General features: G+C 39.2%; 1 protein-coding gene across 3 annotated transcripts in view; it reads left to right on the top strand.

The window, feature by feature from the left end:
- DAPK2 (death associated protein kinase 2) overlaps window positions 1-22,114 on the top strand; it is a 54,283-nt gene that overhangs the window by 16,251 nt on the left and 15,918 nt on the right. For all 3 annotated transcript variants that reach the window (XM_061999656.1, XM_061999657.1, XM_061999655.1), the window contains exons 4-8: window positions 8,791-9,012; window positions 16,827-16,965; window positions 19,884-20,013; window positions 21,158-21,206; window positions 21,881-21,907. In XM_061999656.1, coding sequence (XP_061855640.1) covers window positions 8,791-9,012; window positions 16,827-16,965; window positions 19,884-20,013; window positions 21,158-21,206; window positions 21,881-21,907 — 567 coding nt within the window. The remainder of the gene's footprint in view (window positions 1-8,790; window positions 9,013-16,826; window positions 16,966-19,883; window positions 20,014-21,157; window positions 21,207-21,880; window positions 21,908-22,114) is intronic.

The raw sequence follows: 22,114 nt of genomic DNA, 5'->3' as shown, positions 1-22,114 counted from the left end.
AAGGCTCCCAGTTCTTTATGGCTATAGCCACAGACTCTCTGCAAAACACTTCCAGGAAAGTGCCTTTATTCATATATTTTGTGAACTTTGCGTGAGCTTTGGTAGAGCTGTGTTTCATAAGTGAGCTGAGAGTACACAAATGGATTGTGGAATAAGTTGCCAACAGACTTCTGTCCTCTCTGCTAGGAAGAGCATCCCAGTGCAGTTAGAACTAGTAGAAGTCATCTTTGAAGTATAAGGAAAGAGGGAGGAAAGTATCTAGCTTGATAAAATTACGTGCAGTAGAGCAATTGCTCTATCACTTCAATTCAAGGGGAAAACAGCTTTTTCAGGCTTGAGAATTTTTTAGGAAAGGCATATTCAGCAAGAATTCTCAAGGGCTTTGCTTTGAAAGTTAACAAAAATGCAACCATGAAAGGATAAAATTATTAGTGCAGTTGTTCTGAGAAAAAGAAATAGGAGTGAAGAAGATGAATACGTAATGATGCAAGGCTTTCTAAGCTTGAAATTGCCAGTTAAAACCAGTCTGAATTTAATAGTGGCAAAAAGGCGTGATGGACAGAACTGTTGACATAAACCCAATTGTTGGAACTGAGGATAAATGACCCATCTCTCCTGAAATGAAATAAACCATCCTTTTGAACGTAGAGAAGTCTTGCATTCAAGTTAGCTACATGCTGTTATCTGTGATGAAGCTGTATTAACCTAAGAGTGTACACATAATGATTTCATAATGTGTTTGTAGGGTTTTTACTCACCTCTGACTGTAGATTATGTGACATCAAAGCAAAGGATGATGTAAGTTCATTCTCTGGCGAAGGGACCATGTGGTGCTAAGCTGACTTGGCTTATGACATAGACTCTAAAGTAACCAACTGCTGTCAGTAAACATAAACAAAATTGTTTTCAGGGTTAAAGGTGTCGTACTGACTTGGAGCTCAGAGAATGTCTGACACTGGATAGGATGTCATTTTTTTTTCTTGCTGTCAAGAGACCAAACATAATTTATCATCCAATTAAAAAGAAATGACTGTGGAAATACTAGTAAACCTAAAATTAGATCTCTTAAGCTGTGTTTTGGCTTCTTATGCACAGGCAGCCCCATATGTGAATTATGGCATTTGTCTTTGGTGTAGGGTTTGTAAAGCAAATTAACCCTTAGGCTTGTGTTCCCACAACCAAATGTCTTAAATGTGGAAAAAAAAAAGGACAAATATAAAATGAATGTTTTTGTTCAAACTGTGAACACCTTCTTTTATTGTGAAAACTCATTTCTTTAACTTTTACTGAAAGCTCCCTCCTGTACTAGGCTGCTGATTTTATGATATGGTGTCTTGTATATGTTGTTGTGACCCAAAACTTGCTTTTAGATATATAGAGCATGTTTTGGGTAGTGGGGAAGGATGCTGGGAGACTGAAAAATTTACTCTTCTATAGAAAATCACCTTAAATTGGAATTGTGTGTTGGTAACTTGATGTAAATGCTAGTCAGAACCATCTAGTTCTGTCTCATGGATATGAATGCTGCTTTCAAGGCATTGCTGTAAGAGAAATGGGTGACATGCCTGAGGCAGCCCCACTTGCTGATCATGATGAGTTCAACACCTAAGTGTTTCTGTTTTCCTCAGGATGTGGAGAGGGAGCGTCTTAAACGGGAGCGCTCAAAAAATGTGCAAGGTCTTCAGTGTGTCTTCTCTTTCCCGATGTCTAATATGATTCCAAATTGCAATCAGGCTTCATTTTTGCTGTCTTTCTACATTTTGTGGCTTTGAAACTTGTGGTGTGAGAAGTTTCCTTCAAGGCCCTTACATTGCCCAGAATGTAATGATGCTGTTAACACCAGCTGTCTGGCATACCAACCATGGTTTCTTTACCTCAGCTTCAATTGTGAGAGAAGGGCACATCTGAGCAAGAACTGAAGTAAGTTAGGAGCTTGGTGTAACCTTGTTAAAACACACAAACAAGCAACAACAAGATAGAGCTGAAAATCAAGGGTAAGGTCACCTCGATTTCCCTTAAAAGCATTTGCTTATGTCCACGCTGGTTTAATGAACTTTTCCATCTGGTGCAGCAATACCAAATGTGTTGATATCAGTATTACTATGTTCATAGTACTGTAGCTTGGTGTATTTTAGATTGCTATTTTCAGTTCCTCTCAAATATACAGGGGAAACTTTCACTTGTTTGGGAGTTTTCACCTCCCTACACCTGCTATAGGTCAAAACTAACAACAAAAAATAATAGTAGATATTTATGACCCCATTCAAGTAAAAAAACTGCGTGGGAAATAATGTTGCTGGCCATATATTGCTGGCATCGCTGAACTGGAGTGGCTTCTCATTGCAAACTCCAGCCCCAGGCAAACACCTTCCAAATTGGAAACAAAAGAAAACCAAACTAAAAACTCAGATCCCCAACTGAATCTGCAGGTTCTCTGTGAAAAGAAAGGTTAAACTATCTTATATTCCAGTATCTGCATGTTCATCTAGGCATTTAAAAGACTGGTTGAAATGCTGTTAGGTTTTGGTTTAGTTTCCTTTCTGGTCATGTATTCTTATGCAGTTCACTTGATTAATTGTAATTCTAATGATGCCTAGGGACATGAAAAGAATTTGTAGGTCCAGCTATATGCTTACGACTTACAATTTCACATCATTTTCCCAATGATGTTACCTGCATTTTTCAGACTTTGAGAAGTTAAGTACAGAAAGATTGAAGTGTTATCTGCCATCAAGTGTGTAGGAACCTAATTACTGTTAAAGTCAGTGGGAGGCTGCTGCCTAAAATTACTTTCAAATATGTTCCAAAGTATATTGTCCTGCCTGGCTCATGAGGGAATTGAGTGTTGCCTCTTGACTGAGAGAGTTCCAGAGCACTGTCCATTTCCAGGTTAACTTACTTTTCAAAGAACTCCTTGAAAAAATGTTTCGATGTCAAGTGTAACATGTTCTAATATATCATCTTTTTCACGTGATTTTCAAGTTTTAATAACTATTAAAAATAATAATGAAAATCCTTCTTTTTAGAATTCTGTAATGAATTGAGTATGGACAGAACATAAAGAAATAGACTGAACATGCAGAAAGGGAACATATATTTAGTACTTGGGGAAGAAATGGTTTGCTCTTCTCAACTGACACAGAAACAGCTTCTTGACTTCTCTCATGTCAGAGGGTCTAACTGCACTCAGGTAACTTGTACTGTCATCTCAGTATTCTATCTATATATTTTCAGTGTTTCATGACAGCTACTCAGCTATATGATGTTTCTGGAATACCAGAGGAAGATGTTTACAAACCCATACTTACACAAACAGTTGCTTAAAGGCTCTCTTTATTCTAATGCTCCAAAGGAATACCACTGTTAACGCATTGAGGCATTCAAAACTTGCAGGCTGCACTTCTGTCATCATCTCAAGTCAAATTCTGCCCTGGAGCATCACCCTCTAGAACCAAATTAATTATAAACTTTGAAAAAACAGCAAGAAGTTGCCCTGTTATTCTAGATTGTCCAGTTTCTCTCCCCACATCCTTTCCACATCTTCTCCTGAACTGCACAACAATTAAATAAGCTGAACTTGTGCTCCTGTAAAGCATGCTTCTGAAAATAGACTTCAGAACCACCCGGTAATTTTGTCTCTGTGTTCTTATTCAGTGACAAATCTCTGATATGATAGTAGCAATGCGAATAATAGGTTGTCTTCATTGGAAGTGTAAATTCCCTTAATGATGGATGGATTTGATGTTCTACCTAATTATAACTGACAGGTTGCAGCTGCTATTGTTTATACCATTGAGCTATTACAACTGGGGAACAGCCAATGCTGAATATGCAACAAGGCTGTTACACAGCTGTTCAAAATATTTCTGAAAGGGAATAAACTTCCTTTTTTTGAAAACAAAACCCCAAGTGTCAGCCTCTGAGTTTATCTCATGTGCATTGTAAATACTGCTATTTATGGTCCAAGTCATTTCAGTGATATACTAAAACCCATGAATTTTGGCAAAGTCATTTGGCTCAAATTTGGACATCTGAGCTGTGAAATTTAGTTTCAAATCTCAGATCAGCAACAGACTCCCCATGTGAAATTAAGTAAATAGCTTAATTTCTCAGTGCTGGCAACTCGGATATCAGAGAGAGATTTTCCTTTTAGATAAAAGAATCTACATTTTTCTAGGCACTTGTTTGAAGACTTTTCTTTCTACCTATCCCTTCTCCAGCGTTTAGATCTTCACTCAGTGTACTTCAGTGTATCACTGTTTGGCAAAGCATTGGGCTATTTGTGTGGAGAGAAATGCCAGCTACTGCTTTATGACAGTCTTTAAGGAGACTGGAAAATACTTTACCATTACACTGGGATGCTTTAATAAAATCTGTGTTAGTTCAGGAACAAGCATGGACAAAGCAAATGTGCTCTGCAGAGAATAGGGAAATGGGCAAGCGTGGATTATGGGCAGTATTGTCACTAATTACATTGTAACTGTCTTAAGTGTCCTGGGCAAACAATTTGTGCATTTATATTTTGCCCTGTGGCTTGCAACCTCTTCAGACACAATCTGTCTCAGTAAAGGCTGTCTACAAAACACCTGGTTTTAAGGGATAAAGGAAATGTCTTAAAGACTGGAACAAGAACTGTAGAGTATACATTTGTAGGAATAAATAAACCATTGTCTCAAACTATAAATACATAAAAGGAGAAGATGGGAATTCCTATGCTGTGTCATTATTATTTTTGTAAGCTTCTAAGTAAACAAAAATATACAAAATCCACAGTACGAGTGGACTTTTTAAATGCAAAAGCTACTGCATTCATTCCCTTAATTGGCACTTATAATGTTTTCTCCCTGAGCTCTGACAGCAAAATGTATGTCCCCAGAGAGAATTCAGGGAAGCAGACACATCAGTATTAATACCATATCTCGTTAGAAAGTCTGAGCCAAAGAAGATGCATGTCTTGGAAAAATGAACAAAGAAACAGAAAACCCGTTGAAACCCATGGTGTTTCATGCAAACAGCTCTCAGCACTATGGAACAAACTCATTTAGCAGAATATATAAGGCAAGTTTGAGGATTTTGTAGCAGGAATTTCATTCTCAAGTTCCCTAGGGTTTATGTGTAATGATAAAATCAGGAGACAGAAATATGAATGAGCTAATGGATTTGACAAATCCATTAACTGCAATTTCTGTTCCATTTATTATTCCTAAAGGGTTAAGTACACTTGTCGCATCCATTCCTACCTCTCTCCTGAGAAGTGTTTAGGGTACATATGAAAATGAAAACAAAAAAAGAAGTACTTCAGACTGTCTGGTATTGCTTGAATGCTTTGAAATGAGAGTGCCTCTGCCATAGTGTTAGCTTTTGAGAGCAAGCAAGAACCAAGTGACAGTCTTAATTTTTAATGTCTTTGCCTTTGTAGTTTTAAGACATTCCAGCCAGCTGTCTAAGGTAATGAAGCACCAAGTACATAATATAATTATAAGGTTCTGAATATAATTGCTGTGTATGCTGCATAATTTAAGTTCCAACTGTACTTGCATCTCTCATTTACCAAGCCAGTGAAGGATATAATAATGCTGGAAACAATAATAGCTCAGTGCTTCCACAGTGTAGTTACTGGGGGTTGCACTTTATGACTGCATCCATGATTCTTATAAGGTGATCTTGGCTGATAGAATCACAGTAGCTAAAAGTTAAGGTTATGTGTAAAATGAATCTTTTCTCTGCAAGTCTGGTTATAATGCCCTGACTAAGGAAATATCTGATACTGAACATGTATTCTGGGACTGGAGACCTGCTAGTCTTTGCAGAATGAGATCTTAGATGTATGGTGCATTGTGGCAAGGGAGAATGGGTCTACTCCTGGGTACAAAAAAGGAGCTCACTGTCTTGGTTTGTCTGTTTGTAAATTAGCTGGATATCAGCAGAGACTTGTGAATGTGATGAAAGTAAGACTTGGGTGAGAGAGTTCTGTTGGTGATAAGATCTAGCATATATGTTAAGCTTTACACATGCCAGGCAAGGCTGGCTGCACTGTTCTCAGAGGCCTCCCTGCTTTATTTATTAATTGGCTGTGGCTTCCTGGCCACCTAGCTTCCTAGAACTTTAAAATGTATTTTTGCTCCTTGGTAGGAATGCAGCAAAAGTCTCCAGCTATCTGGTGTGCTTCACCACCACGGTAGTGTTTGTAACAGTACGTACATGGCCTCTGCCAAGGTGGATTCCATGATCTTTTCTTTTTCTTCCCTCTGCCAAAAGGGAGTTTGATAAATCCCTCTTACAATCTAGCAATGGAAAACAATAAATAACAGGAAGTAATCCTCAGCTTACAATTTCTGACAGAGAAGATTTAGAGTGGTAATAAACTGCTCTTGCTACTTGAAATCACAGATGTACTCAGGTGGTCTATGTGGTCCTTTTACTACTGTCCAAACAGAAGTAGTAAATTTTTCCTTCCATTCATACTCTTTTAGGTTTTATTGCAGCAGTACTGCTGCAAGGCTTGTCAACAGCAGTCTGCCATCACACTTACTAAACACAATCTCTGAATGCTGCTACTAGAGTGATTTTCCTTGGCAGTTGTTTGTGCCATTCCAACACTACCTCACAACCTCCTTGTTTTTCACAAGCTCGAATTCAGCATCACATTTTATTATGTACTTTACACATAGTTATGTCTGAATCTGCACTAGTAATTATGGAAAGATAAAGTAATAAAAAATACTGAAGTAATGTTTGGTACAAGAAGGTTTATTAGATCATAGATGGTTGTTTGAACTCTAGTGTATTTTATTTTGATACTTTGTAGGAAAGTTATTGAAATCACTCCATCAGTGCAAATAGTAGGCTTCCTATTGAGCAACGAGAGAGAGCACTAAGTGAATGAAATTCATCCTAAATGGAGTGGACTGACCTCATTTATGTTTGGACTGACCTATGTTTATGTCAAGACTCAGTGTTCTTAATACTTCTCATTATTTGAGCTGGAAGTGCAATGAGTCTACCATCAGTTTTGTGAAAAAAAAAAAAGGCATTAATGCTTTTTTATGCTTTAACTTAGGTTTCCTGTTTTTTTTAAGTTGTCACTTTTTAAGTTTCACATTTTTAAGATCTAAGGAAAACTGGAGAATTAAAGAGTGTTTGTGTCCATATGAGGCAACTTTGTATTAATTCTATGAAAAGTATTTGTCCTAATTTGATTTTACTAAAGACTATATGGAATTTCAGGTTTATGATACATGATTTTGGTCTGCTTTTTGGAGTCACTTTGGACAAGAGCCTATTAGATTGCATGGCACAACATTGGTTATTCTTAATGTTTTTATCACATTAACAACCAACTGAGATAGACAGTTTTTTGTTAAGTAGTGTGCAAATATCCATAGACATACTGTGTGGAAGAAAGAAAGAATCTTCCCTGTTTTGCTGATGCGACAAAAGTGAATTGCTAAAGGGAATACAATAAATTCAGATGGTTCAAATCCTTCTAGTTCTTTAGCTGCAGACCATCCTTTTTCCTCATTTTTTGTAAGGTGGAAGTATCTCTCTTAATGTGTCCTTTGTAGACTAAATGCAAACACACCAGTACTAGCTTATTATTTAATTTCATTATTGATATGTCTGTGAAGATTTTACTATGATTAAGCATTTCTAAGATACAACATAGTTGTCTTTGTCCCTTCCAGATGAGACAAGCAAAAGGATCTGAGTAATCACTGTTTCATTCCACATTCTGGCTTTATGTATTACTCCAATCCTGCTTTAGCTGCAGACTACCTTTTCTTATTTTTGATAAGACACCTCTCAGCTTGATTAAAGTTATTTTTTTCAGAGGACAATTGAGAAGGAGGAAACATCAGCTCTGTTGAAATGGTGCCTTCTCTAAGTTCAAAGGATGCTTCTCGAGCATGATGAAGAAATAAAAGCTCAGACAAAGAACAAAGAAGAGAACCTTATTTTCCTATTGAAGAGTCAGTAACACTCTCATCCTGAAAGGTTCCCCTCACTGACATAAGGCTGCAGCCTGCAGGGTTACTGTTAGTTGAATTAGTCATACACATTTCCATCTTAGGAGATAAGGGGGAAATATTATAGATGGACTGGAATATCTTACTTTAGGAGCCACAATAAGGAAAATTTTATTGGGCAAATGGCACCTACAGGCCTTTTCAACTTTAATGCAGCCACTTTACTATTTGGTACAGTGTGAAGTTCTTTTTCCTTGAGGTGCAGATAGAAAACTGTGCTCACTCTAGTTACTTTTACAGCTAAATGACCAAGTGAAGTGCAGAAATACGAATAATCCATTCTCTTACTGGAAAACTGGTTATTGGAGTCCACTTCTACATTTGCAAGCAGTTATCAATCCCCTAAGTCTTTTCTGAGAGATTATTCTTAAGGAAAATAATGCTTTCAGGTCCTTTCAGAACATCCAGTGATGTGTTACAGGCTTGAATGCCTTCAGCATTACCCAGTGAAGGAGCAGTAATTTGAACCTTTTTGAGACAGATCTTCCTCATTTAAACATGGTAACATCTATCCTCCCTTCTTGTCAGACACTGTTTGGTGTTGCTGAATTTCAGACACAGCGGGAGGCTACCTCATTATGCTCTAGTGACTTAACGGCAGAATTCTGACAGTCCTCACTATTGCACCAAGGACAAACTTGTATGGTTAGCCATGTTGCTCAGGAGTGCAGGATCAAGCTTTGTATATGAATGCTTGATTTGGGAGGCTGTGATTTATATGAAAGATTGAAGTGAATTTTTGCTAATGTTCTTGTCCTTTCAGTGGTCAATTTGCTATAGTGAAGAAATGTCGAGAGAGAAGCAGCGGTATGGAATATGCTGCTAAGTTCATTAAAAAACGACAGAGCCGAGCCAGCCGTCGTGGAGTGAGCCGGGAGGAAATTGAACGTGAGGTTTCTATTCTGCAGCAAATCCTGCATGCTAACATCATCAAGTTGCACGACATCTATGAAAACAAGACGGATGTGGTCCTCATCCTTGAGCTGTGAGTAAGGGGAATTCCTATCCTCTGGGGTTGGATGAGATAAATAGGAACCGGAAAGGGCTGCAGAGGCTGCCAGAACATTGAGGCACTGTTCAAATGGAGCTGCCGTGTTCTCAGGCTGTGCAGATGTTGGAAGGAGAACTGAATGAGGTTGCTGGTAAACAGGCCCCCCAGTTCATCTCTGTGCCGTGGGGATACAGATGCACCTTAATGTCAGCTGGGACCATTGTTACTGAGATGGGGAGTGTTTTCAACTCAAAAACTGTTTACTAATAGAAGGATTACCTCATGTCTGCGTAGAGCTTCCCTAACACAAATGGCCACTGAATGCTCTTGTCACTTTTCCTTCTGCTTTTGTCCCTTCCAATGCATGTGAACCACCAAGAATACAAAATTTGTGGCCTACTCCCATATTTTCCTCTTTTAGAGTAGACTAGGGAAAAAGAGAGGAGGAGGGCAAAGAGAGAGGTTTTTTTAATACCTAGACTTCCACTGCCAAGAAAGAATAGCATCAGGATGGGAGCAAAGAAGAGCTACTCACTCTTGTTTCACGTTTCATGGGATGGGAGGCAAACCCTTGACATTTAGGTCCTTTTGACAAGTGAACCTCTCGACCAGGAGATCTGTGTATGGCTGTAGCCTCACCCCTGCATTGTGACCCATCGGATAGCCAGGCTGCTGGTTTGGGATGACTATTCCAAACCACATATTGGCTGTGTAATACAAACTGGATTGTGCTCCTTAAGAAGAGATTTTAAACCAACTAGCCTCAGCTTCTCCATCTGGGCTGAGGGGACAACAGTGTGTTCAACAGAACCTGTGTATGTCCCTGCCTCGAAGAAAAAATGCATAGCCCAGGAAAGCTCAAAGTGCAGTCAGGAATCATAACAGAGCTTTGGCTAAAAAGTCTTTGCATAGTGGGAACACAAATTTGCATTTCAGGGAGTTGCTTTTGATGTTTTTATCTGTATTTTATCATACTGACTGAAAGAAAGTGAGAAACCCTGTCTAATAAATGTTTACTGTGTAGAAAAATGTTGGTTTATTTGAACAGGAAGAAGTGTCAGAATTGCCAGTCTCTACAACAGCTGTTAAATTACCTTCATGAACTTTGTTTGGCTGCTTGTTTCATCAGACTAGCAATACTACATCCCAGAAATATCATCTCTTTCTTACACCTCGTCACCCTTCATATATGTTTGATGGAACTGTGGCTTGAGATCCTTATAGTCGGCCATTGGGACAGACCTGCCTGACAGTGTTTCAAACAGTGTGGTTATGTGACATGAATCTGAAATGTGTGTGAAGGGTAAAGTTTACACAGTCACTTGAATGCTGACACTGACGTGTGTCTGATGGAATTTCTTTAGTTTTGTAAAAAGTAGTGTGAGATAGAAGGACACTAACAAATAAAGAGGAATAGAAGGGTGGTTTTTTTAAAGAAGAAGTTGCCTTATTCCAGGCTGGGCTGGAGAGCTTTGCTCTCTGTAAATAGCGTTCTTGCCTCTTGGCCTTGCAACCCAATATGAGTCAAAATGACATAGGAAGAGTTATTCCTGTTTATGTGACTTCAGCTTATATTGCAGAGGCTAAAGTAGAGGTTTTGTGAGAAGAGACTAGTGATATCCCCAAGAAAAAGAAGTTACTTTTGCAGAGCTAGAGCAGGACATATAGACCAGTTGCAACAGTTTGTGTGATAACCAGTGTGCAATGCCAAGGGAACATCCTTCACTGTGATGTCAGGAGGGGAACTAAGTTGCCTGCTGCTGTTTGGTTTTCTGTTCTTAGTGCTGTTTGCCAACCATTCTGGTTTTACCTGTAGTGTCTGGGAGGCCACAGGAAGAACACTTGCACCTCTGCATTGTGTCTGCAGCTGGATCCTTTAGAACATTTGGTTGTCCTCAAATTTAATAGTGTTATTGTTAATGTGTTAGTTTGAGAGTCATTTCAATAAAAAATTGCCGTTGCCTAGTGTCATTTATTGAGTAAAAAAAAGAATTTGCCATGATAAAATTATTTCACTTTTTCAAGACATGGGAAAGGGGAGGCACCAAGATCAGGTCTTTTTATACTCAAACTTATATTGGGATAATGAATTTGGGTGAAATTTGGCACTTGGTACTGTTCCAGGTGTTCCGTGGCTGAGAATCAAGATTGTGGTAGAACTGAGTGACTCTTTGTGCATGAACGATAGTATAAACTGACATCCAAAACAGGTCCTTCTGTAAAGTTCATAGTCTCTGCTATTAGTCTGCCTTAAGGAATTGTAAGGGATGTAAATTATTTTAGTGCATGTGCAGATATAAAAATACACATATGTACTTGTGTGGCTCAGTCTTCTTAATCTGTCCTGAGAACCAAGGGAAACCTGAATGCTGTCACACAAAGCAAAGAGTACAATTGAGTGCTTGTATTCATTAGAGCCATGAATAGAAGTAGCTTTTCTAATAAATGGAGCTTTGCTGTCAGAATGCATGGTCTTGGTCTAAGGGGATGAAATTTGCCATGTATTAAAGGAAGACAGACATAAATTTAAGCTTTTATGGGCTCTGTCCTGCTCTTTTGTGGAATCAATACAACCTAGTTTACAAAGCTCTGAGTCTTAGAGGAGTTGTGCAGAGGATTAAATATCCTTTATCTGTCAATTCATGGTACTGAAGTAAGGCTGTAAGCAAGGAGACACCCTGAGGCCTTTGACTTACTACAATTTTTAGGTAACAAGTAAATGGTGTAATTTTTTCTGCATCTATGAATTGGGAAATACAGAGATACTGTGGCTGAAGTTATGTAGACTACATGTTCACAAGGGCACCTGCCTTCACCCTTTGCGTGTAATCCAGGCAATAAGGCTTTGATCCTTGAGTGAGGTGAAATAACCACTAGCTTTCCAGGGGTGCCAGCATTCAGGCCAGGGAGCATGCCCAGAGATTACTGTGACTGCTGGCAGCTGGTATATAAGTGATGATAAGCTTCTGTTAACTTTTAAGTATATGTTTATGAGCAAATGTTGGTCTCTGTAGCCATGCACTGGAAGACAGGAAAGGAGCTTGCTTTTCTGACTGGCAGTTATTTTGTGCTAAAACAACCTCCCATTTCATGACCTTCTGCATTTTCCTGTCCTCAGGTGGCCTGATGTGTTTTGTGTGTCCTATTGTCATGCTGTAGTTAATTTCATTTTAAAAGGCTGGATGCCACAGAGTTTTGACCTGATTAAGGCCACTGCATTCAGCTGCTGTGCACAAATCAAGGATGATAATTGCTAATAAAGTTAATTAAATTCTCTCTGTAAACAGATGATCTCTCCTTCTGACACTCTGATATCAGATTCTCATACACCTTGCAGTTTATCAAACTAAGCATTACAGCACCTGGCCAATTAATATGACATTGAGCTAGTGGACTTCAGCTTCAAAAGAACGTCCCAGTATAATTGACTGACATCAAGCTACCGTGATGTTGAAGAGGCCTTGGCTAAAATATTGACCTTCTCCCAGGAACGCTGTGCTGACACAGGCGAGGCTGTCTTCTCTTTCCACAGGGCTTGATTCTACAGGTGCTATTTCTTCTGTTAAGGAGCAAAAAGAGCATTGCCAAGTCCACTGCTGTTACGTGCAGTTTGGCAGGTGGGCAAAGCAGCCTAAAGGCAGATTTGATAAGCCAGTCTCCTCTACTGCTAAGTGTCAAGGTTGAGTACAGGTAATAAACAGCTGTTTCCAGGAAGTAAGGCAGTATTGTCATTTTTCTTTTATTGGACTTTGAAGGAAGAACAAAGGCATCATTTAAATGGGTTTTTCATAGATCAGATCATTAGTGCTGTGATTTACAAAGAGTACTTTCATAGAATCATAGAATCATAGAATGGTAGGGATTGGAAGGGACCTTTAGAGATCATCTAGTCCAACCCCCCTGCAGAAGCAGGTTCACCTAGATCAGGTCACATAGGAACATGTCCAGGTGGGTCTTGAAGACCTCCAAGGAAGGAGCCTCCACAACCCCTCTGGGCAGCCTGTGCCAGGGCTCCCTCACCTGAACAGTGAAATAGTTTTTTCTTATGTTTAAGTGGAACTTTTTGTGTTCCAGCTTCATCCCATTACCCCTTGTCCTGTTACTATCTACCATAGAAAAAAGGGATGTTCCAACCTCCTGACACCCACCCTTTAGATATTTTTAAATGTTAATAAGATCACCTCTCAATCTCCTCCAGACTAAACAGCCCCAGTTCCCGCAGCCTTTCCTCATATGAAAGATGTTCTAGTTCCCTGATCATCTTGGTGGTCCTGTGCTGGACTCTCTCCAGAAGTTCCCTGTCCCTCTTGAGCTGAGGAGCCCAGAACTGGACACAGGACTCCAGATGAGGCCTCACCAGGGCAGAGTAGAGGGGGAGAAGAACCTCCCTTGACCTGCTGGCCACACTCTTCTTGATGCATCCCAGGATGCCATTGGCCTTCTTGGCCATGAGGGCACATTGCTGGCTCATGTTTAGCTTATTATCAATCAGGACTCCCAGGTCTCTCTCTGCAGAGCTGCTCTCCAGCAGGTCAGTCCCCAGCCTGTTCTGGTGCATGGGGTTGTTCCATGGGATTTTTGTTTGCCATGGGTATAAGGTGACATGGTAAATGGGTAGAGATGGAAGCAGAGAAAGAAAATTTTCAGTAACCTAAGGTCCCTTAAGAAAGGAGCATTTGCTCTTTTACAGGTGGTACTGATTTAGAAAACACACCTTCCTGGCTGTTCAAATGTAACTTGTAGTGCAGTTATGAGTGTTTTACTGCTTTTTTTCTGTGATTCCATCATGGCTAGCTTTTGGGATTGTTAGTCTCTTCTGCCTGAAGCTTTCTCTGAGTTCAAGTGTGTAATTTAGATGAGAATAATCCTGCACTAGACTGCTTGCCACTCTCTTTGTACAATTTACTTAAACCTGTTTTTAAAGCCCGAGTCTTTATTAATGAGAAATTATTACCTTTATTCTACCACATTTTCCTCTAGATTACTCTTTTAAGATCTCTGCAGCTTAGGCTAGTGTTTTAGGCTATACCACAAGAGATTGGAGATTAATGGACTGTTTGTAATGTGTGCTGATCTTAGACCTTCAGTAAATTAAATGCTTGTTTGGTTGCTGTAAGGAGTCTTTTGCTGATAAAGTAACAAAGAGACTTCAGAGTCTTTATTTTGTTTCCTTTTTTCTTTTATGTTGTATTCTGTACCTTGGAAATTCCCCTGCCTAGCCTGATTCAAGGTTAGTGTGAGATAGCAAGAAGAGGGAAAATACAGCAAGGGGCTAGGAGATACGTCTGTGATCCTTGTTCTTGCAGGCTGTACAGTTTCTTCAGGCATGGCTGTCTGCCCAGGTTTCTTTTGGGTCAAAATCTTCAGTGTGCCCTGAACAGCTAACCCAGCTGTTTTAAGCCACCAGTCTTGAGGGCAGCAAGAGAAAAAGGGAATTAAGTACCTCTAGTTTGAGTAGCTGAACAATTTTCTGACATTCCTTTGTGTAGCAAAGGAGATTTCTCAAAACAAAGTCGTCAGTCTCATCCAGGCAGGAGGGAATCCTCTTCTGTCCTTCGCACCATCTTCTGTGCCAGGGGACGGTGAAGGCAGTGGCTTAGTGGCTTAGCCTTTGTGCTTTCCTTCAGTGATATCTTCTGTTGCTGGTGTTGGAGAACTGGAGGATGGGCTACATAGGCTGTTGGCCTGACCCAAGATAGAACTTTTTTATTCTTAGTCCTGATTAAAGAGTTCACCTTAAGGAATAAACACAAAGGAGGTTTTATAGGGTAAAAGAAGAGAGAGCAGTATGCCTACATGGTTAAATTCTGGAAAAGTACAAGTTAAGTATTGTGGTACATCTGACTTCCTGATGACTGGGTCATAGTGCCTACCAGAGATGACTGCTTAAGTGCAGTTTGAATAGAAATCATTCCAGAAATGGGACTTGCCTGCTCTCTGTACATAGATTTCACCAAGAGACTACCAGGTTTTACTTACAGGTTCCTGTACTGCTTGTCACAGTCAGCTGATATAATTTTTAAGCTAACGAATGAAGGGTCCTACATCTACAACAATATGGGAAAGTGGCAATATTCCCTGGCTCCTGAAATGCACAGGGTAAAACAAAACCAGTCCGGCAAGGCTGATAGTAGTGCTAATGTGCTTGGTATGTGTCACCTAAAAAGAAAATAAGAGACCAAATAAGAGTCTCATAGGCTAAGTAACTGAGATTAGTAGGAAGGAGGAGGCAGCAGACAGATACAGTGGTTGCAACATATTTCTGGGTCATGTAAGTTTATTTTTGTTTGCCAGATATTTAGTTGTAACAGTTAAGGCATGTGACTTCTGCCCAAGTGAAGTGAGGTGACTTCTGCCCAGGTAAAGTGCCCTGACTCATGATGCTTGGAAAGTTTCAGACTATGTGGCAACTGGAAAAATAAAATCCAGTAATTGATGATGAAGTCAATAGGCCCTGTGTAAATCTCTGCCTTTGAAACAGCAAAGTAGACTGTCACCCACGGCAACAGCAGAACCTAAGTAATAAGCCCAATATCTTTGTGGCTTTTGACATATTCTTGTTTGCAGTTTACTTCCCTTTTGCAGTTTTTGTAGTGATTCACAATAGTTAACTCTGAAAGAGACAGACCATCTTGATACCACCAATGTTATATATGAGCCTGGGGTCAGAGGGATACACAAAAGACCTCTGCAGTACACAGTGTGATCTAACTTGTCTGGGAGTCAAAGCACACAGTTAACTCAAGGCAGTTGAGCCTGCCAGTTCTTTTATAGATACTTCATCAGACAACAAGGTCAAAAGCTTATTTTCCAAAATGACTGTTGGATCTCTCTAGTTTTGTGCTTACACTCTGAATGGACTCTGAATGGTGAGTACAGATGGCTGGTACACCTAAGCCCAAGAGCAACAACTGCTTTGTGGGTGCCTCCAACAGTAAATTTGAGTGAGGATAATCAATAGTATTAATAACTGTGTGAAATTGAAACAATAAATGTAAGCATAATTATGAATTAACAATGCCCAATTCAATACCTAGATTATCCTGTTTCAAAATATATACAAAGATAACACTGGAGTCCTCAATACAAGGCACAAAAATGAAAATAGAAGTCTTATGTACTGAAATTGCATGGAATGTATTTCAATTGTGATGTGAAAACTTATAATAACTACTAGCACTTCCTTTATTTGGGTAAACAATTTAAAGTACATTTCAAGCTGCTACATTCGGCCTTCTTTTTAAAAGTTCAACACAAAATAAGTACTTTCCCGTTAGTTATGTAAGGCAAGATTCTGTATTAAAACAGTGTAATGGTTGTTTTGGAAAGAGAAGAAATTCTGTTGGCAAAACTGAATGCCTCATGTTTCTGATGAGAACCTGAAAGAGAAGAAATTCTTTAGAAGTTGTTGACTATTACAGTATTATCTATTTTCTCTGTCTCATCCAAATGAAAATGTTAAAAAATAGAAGTTGAGATGGTTAAACAGCAAAATCTACCTATTGAAATATGTACATGTCAGTAGATTCGTCAAACAATACACGTTTTTTCTGGTCCTTTATAATCCTTGATGAATCAAGCCTTCCAACATCATGAATTAGTGAAAAGTAGTCCTAAATTTACAAGGGAGAGAGGTGAAGCTAAAAGGAAATTTTTGCACACCTGAGACTGGAACACACTAGATTGTCTGCAAGAGTGGCCGTTTTCTAACTGTGTGAAGGTTTTTTGCTACTTCAGTTTTCTGTGTTTGTGTTTATTTTATGATTTACAATGTGGTAGATAACAGGATCTTTTCTGGTGTTTTGCAGAGTTTCTGGAGGAGAACTTTTTGACTTCTTGGCACAGAAGGAGTCTTTGAGTGAAGAGGAAGCAACCAGATTCATCAGGCAGATTTTGGATGGTGTGAATTACCTTCACTCTAAGAAAATTGCTCACTTTGATTTAAAGGTAAAGATGCTGATTTAGGCATTTTATTATTGTTTCTTCATGACAGACTCAGCCTTCTACAATTTATTATCTATCTGTATTTGATAACATACCTTAAATAATAAGTAAGACCATTTGAAATGCACTTCACAGCATAGTGCTCCAAGGAAGACAGAAAGAATGAAAACAGTGTAATATCCAGTGAAATTAAGTTATGGTGAAAATACAGGTGCAACATTTTCTATACTGATCTCCAGCTACAAATTTTGATATTTAATATTGGGAATGTCAGGTGATAAATGCAGATATTAAAAGCAAAGCAAGATAGAAATCAGAAAGTATAAGTAAAGAATCACTTCACTGACAATGAATGTCAAAAGACGTAAAACACATTTGCAAAATAGTTCTCCTGGGTTTTATAGGACTGAGTATAGTCACTAAACATAAGAAGGAAAAGATGGTTATTGGGGGAGTCAACACGGATTCACCAAGGGGAAATCCTGTTTGACCAACCTGATAGCCTTCTATGAGGGTATAACTGGCTGGCTAGATGAGGGGAGAGCAGCAGATGTCATCTACCTTGACTTCAGCAAGGCTTTTGACACTGTCTCCCATAACATCCTCATCAGAAAGCTTAAACGCTGTGGCTTGGATGAGTGGACAGTGAGGTGGATCGAGAGCTGGCTGAATGACAGAGCCCAGAGGGTGGTGATCAATGGCACAGAATCGAGTTGGAGGCCTGTGGCCAGTGGAGTTCCACGGGGAACGGTTCTGGGGCCAGTCTTGTTCAACATCTTCATCAACAACCTGGATGAGAGGACAGAGTTGGTGTAGCTTGTAGTTGGCTGATAACACCAAACTGGGAGGACTGGCTGATTTCCCAGAAGGCTGTGCTGCCATTCAGCGGGATCTCGACTGGCTTGAGAGTTGGGCAGAGAGGAACCTCATGAGGTTCAACAAGGACAAGTGTGGAGTCCTGCACCTGGGAAGGAACAACCCCATGCACTAGTCTGTACTGGATCAACCTGCTAGAGAGCAGTGTTGCAGAGGGAGACCTGAGAGTCCTGGTTGACAGTAAACTAAACATGAGCCAGCAATATGCCTTTGTGGCCAAGAAGGCCAATGGTGTCTTGGGATGCATCAAGAAGAGTGTGGCCATCTGGATGCATTCCTGTGTGACTTGATCTAGGTGACTCTGCTTCTGCAGGGGAGTTGGACTAGATGAACTCTAAAGATCCCTTCCAACCCCTACCATTCTATGATTGTATGAGTTTGGTGTTAAATTAGACATATTCTTCTAAGCAGTGATCTGTTTAGATAGAGGGTGATCAATAACTGTCTTGACACTTGACAGAGCTCCTTTGCCTGTGGTGGAGCTGGCATGTCTTTTATTACCTAAGGAATAAAACAGTCCAGGAAATAGTGACAGTGACTTGCCATTTCAGTCTGTTCTATCTGCTCTAAGTAAACTTACGTCATGTATCTGAGGTGAACACACGTGCCCTAGATTGATGGAAGAAAACCAGGGTTTTTAGCCCGAGGCTAAAATACTCTTGGTCTGGTGAATATGGCAATAAGTTATTTGTATGCTCTCTTTTGCAGTGCAGCTCTGACTGAGAGTATGTATTAGCAGGAGCTCTTTCCACATTAAGATCTGCTGTGAAAACGCCAGGCAACTGCCAGCAGGGAATTAAACTGTTTCATTGTTGCTCTTGACCATATGATTAAGTTATGACAAATTAATGCATTAAAACTCTTCCTAAGACATAAATGAAATCCATAGTTTATTCTGAAACTTGTGAAATAGGGCTACGTTGGGAGTAACTAAGGCTGAGAAATTTAGTTGAAGAAGTGAGTTTATGAAATATCCTCTATATCTGCTAAAGAAAGTCAAAAGTAATTTACCAACTTGTTTCGACTTTTGCCTACATTGCTGTGAGAAATGTTGTATGTTCTTTTAATACCTTGCTAGGACCTCTGATCACAGCTGTTTCCATTTTTGGGATGGATAGTTCAGATAGTAAATCCTGGATCTTTCCTCGTCTTGTGGTTTCAGCTGTGAATTTAATGTCAGAGAGAAGAGTATTTTGCTTCCCTAAGTAGGTTCAGATGTGACTAGAATCCCTCAAGAAGCATTTAATAACACATCCTCCAGTGAGTTACAGTATAGTAAAAGGACAGCTGGACAGAAGTAGTGAGGTTTCCCAGTGCAAATTCCAAGGACAAATGAGTAAAATTACTACCAGTCCAAATATTCAGCGGTGCAGCTCTCTCTCGGGATCAAGCAGTGGCACTCTGCACCGGATATCTGCTTCAGCTACCTGCTAGCAGCAGTTACGTGTGCACCAGTTGTAAATGAGACAAATCCATGTGTGACATTTTCCTAGGAAGCCCTGCAGGCCAAGGATACATTTCCTGTTTTAAGAAGGGACAAGGTAAACTGAGCTTCTACTTCATGACATGTCACAATGCTGCTGGTCTGATAATCTAGTGGCTTATTTTGTCAAATCAGGGAACTATGTACAGTTGTGTGAAAAACTTCTGACTCATTGTGAAAACAAGTATATCTTGTTTTCATCCTGGCAATAGCCATCATTAAGCAAAGAGGCTTAGGAATGCTAAGAGGAAGATAGAAGGGGCAAATTTTTCATGAGATAAAATTAATGAAAGTATTACTCTTGTTAGATTTGCTTGGCTTTTATGAAGTCCTACTCCATTCAGTGATGTTATGATCTCTTAAGGTCCCTTCCAAGCCCTACCATTCTATGATTTCACAGTTAGCATCACCTTCTCAAGTGAATGAAGTGTAAATGCTTAGGCACAGGTATTTTTCTTGTTCTACAGTGTTGTATAGGAAGGAAGCAAAAGCACTTAAGAACTGTTACTGTCCTAAGACATTAATATTATAATAACAAAGATCTATCTTTCATTATTTTTAGCCTGAAAACATTATGCTTCTAGACAAGAATATCCCTATTCCACATATCAAACTTATTGACTTTGGCCTGGCTCACAAAATAGAAGATGGAGTTGAATTTAAAAACATTTTTGGAACACCAGAATTTGTAGGTGAGCGAGTGACTTATTCCTTTTGTGTAAGTTCCATGAGGAAATTGATGCATCTTTTCAAAGTTAAAAGGTGAGGGATGGAGGTAGTTTCTTATTCATATCAAGGTGACATAAATCAAAGTTCACAAGAAGTTGACCTAATTTTTCTGGAATAGCTGGAAGAAGCTTTCTATAAACCAGATGTGCTACTCCTGTGACTGTAGGTTGCTGCCAAATAAATATTTAGAGTTGTAAATTCAAGATTGAGATTGTGAAACACTGCAAATAGAAATTATAATTTTTTACTTGTTGGCAGGGGCAAGTAAACTCTCTGTCATGTAGTAATGGATACACAGTTGCATGAGTGTCTCTGTCATTGCTAGCTAGATAAAACTGCCACATGCCATACACCTGAGTACAAAACCCTCACCTGTCTTTATGTTTTTCCACCTGGTTCTCTTTCTGTTCCTCACTGATCACAGTTTTAATCTGTTTTAGTTGGAGTTTAGGTTAATCCTACCCCTTTCTATTAGAGGTTTTGGGATTGTTTCTGTGGAGTTGAGGAGCAGAGAGAGGATTGTAATTCATATACCAATTAAACACAACTGTTACAGACACTTTTTTCTTTCATCTCATTCTCTTACCTTGGTCTTTTCTCTTGCATGAAGTCTTATAAGGGGATGTTTTTCAATGTGGAAATGTTTCTTATAAAGATAATCAGATTTGGCATGGATAACAATATAGTGTGGCATGCAGTTTGAGTCTCTTGCCAAGGGCTGTTTCAGACTGGCCATTAGAAAGATTGCTTTAATGGCACCAGTTAAAAACAAAATAAAACAAAAGCTCAGGTTCTTATGGATAACAGTATCCTTTGGAGGTGAAATAATTTGTTATTTGTTATAATTTGCACAGTAATTAGTATATATTATCTGCTTCACCATTATTCTTGAATTGCATTATAATCGAAGTTCCTCTACATGATCTCTTCTAGATGCTTGTCAACTCGAATTCCTATCAGGGTTATAAAACTGTGAACAATGGATCCTATAATTACCTTTCCTTCCCTGCTCATTTCTCCCTCTTGGTAATTCTTGACCTGCTACTCAGTTCAGCCTGGCAAGTTTCTTACCTTAGTTACTGATCTTTGATTACATTTTTCTTACAGCTCCAGAAATAGTAAACTATGAACCGCTTGGACTAGCTGCAGATATGTGGTAAGTTTGTAACTTTTTCTTTCCTCGGATTGCACTACTATTATTTTTTCCCAATTTGTTCTGAATAGAATCCATTCCACTGCAACAAATGAAAAGCAAAGCAAAGCAAAGAAAGTTTAGTGCAGTTAATATCTTTGCTCTCTTTCCTTTTCTTTTGCATTCTTTTTAATTCAAATATAAGCATTTAATGACAATTTATGCAGAATGACAATGAAAAACTCTATTGATGGCAGTTATATAGTTAATAGTTTCCCACTGTCCACTGCAGAGGAGCACTCTTTAAAGAAAACAGGTTCCTGCAGTGCTTGTGACAGCTGTATTTATAAGAACACTGCATGCAGAGGAGACCTATGTATTAATATGATCTGCTGAGAAGTCAGGCAGAAGAAGTCACCCCAAATAAAATGTCCGTATTTCTGTTTGTTTCTGATATGTACTGTAATAAATACCTGCTAAAGTAGAAACAGATAGAGACTTAAATATCAACATTACTTGAAGTTAAATGTAAAACCCATGCTTTCCCTGAAACACCATTCTTTTATATTAGCAGTTATATAAAACCACGATGGCTGTCCTGCCTGTATAGCAACTACTGTTCACTTTTTCACATTGTGTACATTAGGAGGAATACAAGTTATGCAGAACCTCTGCAATTAATCTCTTTTGTTTTTTAGGAGCATAGGAGTCATCACCTACATACTGTGAGTACAATATATTCATTCCTCTAGAAGTGTTCCTAAAGTACCACTAGTAGGAAACTGCTCTATCTTCTAGTCATATAAGAAAGGAGCTGCACACATGGGATGGGCAGTGGTTTGTCTAATGGGCAAATGTTGTCCTGCAGCCTGGACTGTGAGCTATCAGTGTGTGAAAAGAAGTAACAAGTGTAATAGTACCATTTACAAGGT

This window comes from Colius striatus, chromosome 7, assembly GCF_028858725.1.
Source record: "Colius striatus isolate bColStr4 chromosome 7, bColStr4.1.hap1, whole genome shotgun sequence".
NCBI classification, from domain to species: Eukaryota; Metazoa; Chordata; class Aves; order Coliiformes; family Coliidae; genus Colius; species Colius striatus.
This window is presented reverse-complemented; position numbering and strand designations above follow the sequence as displayed.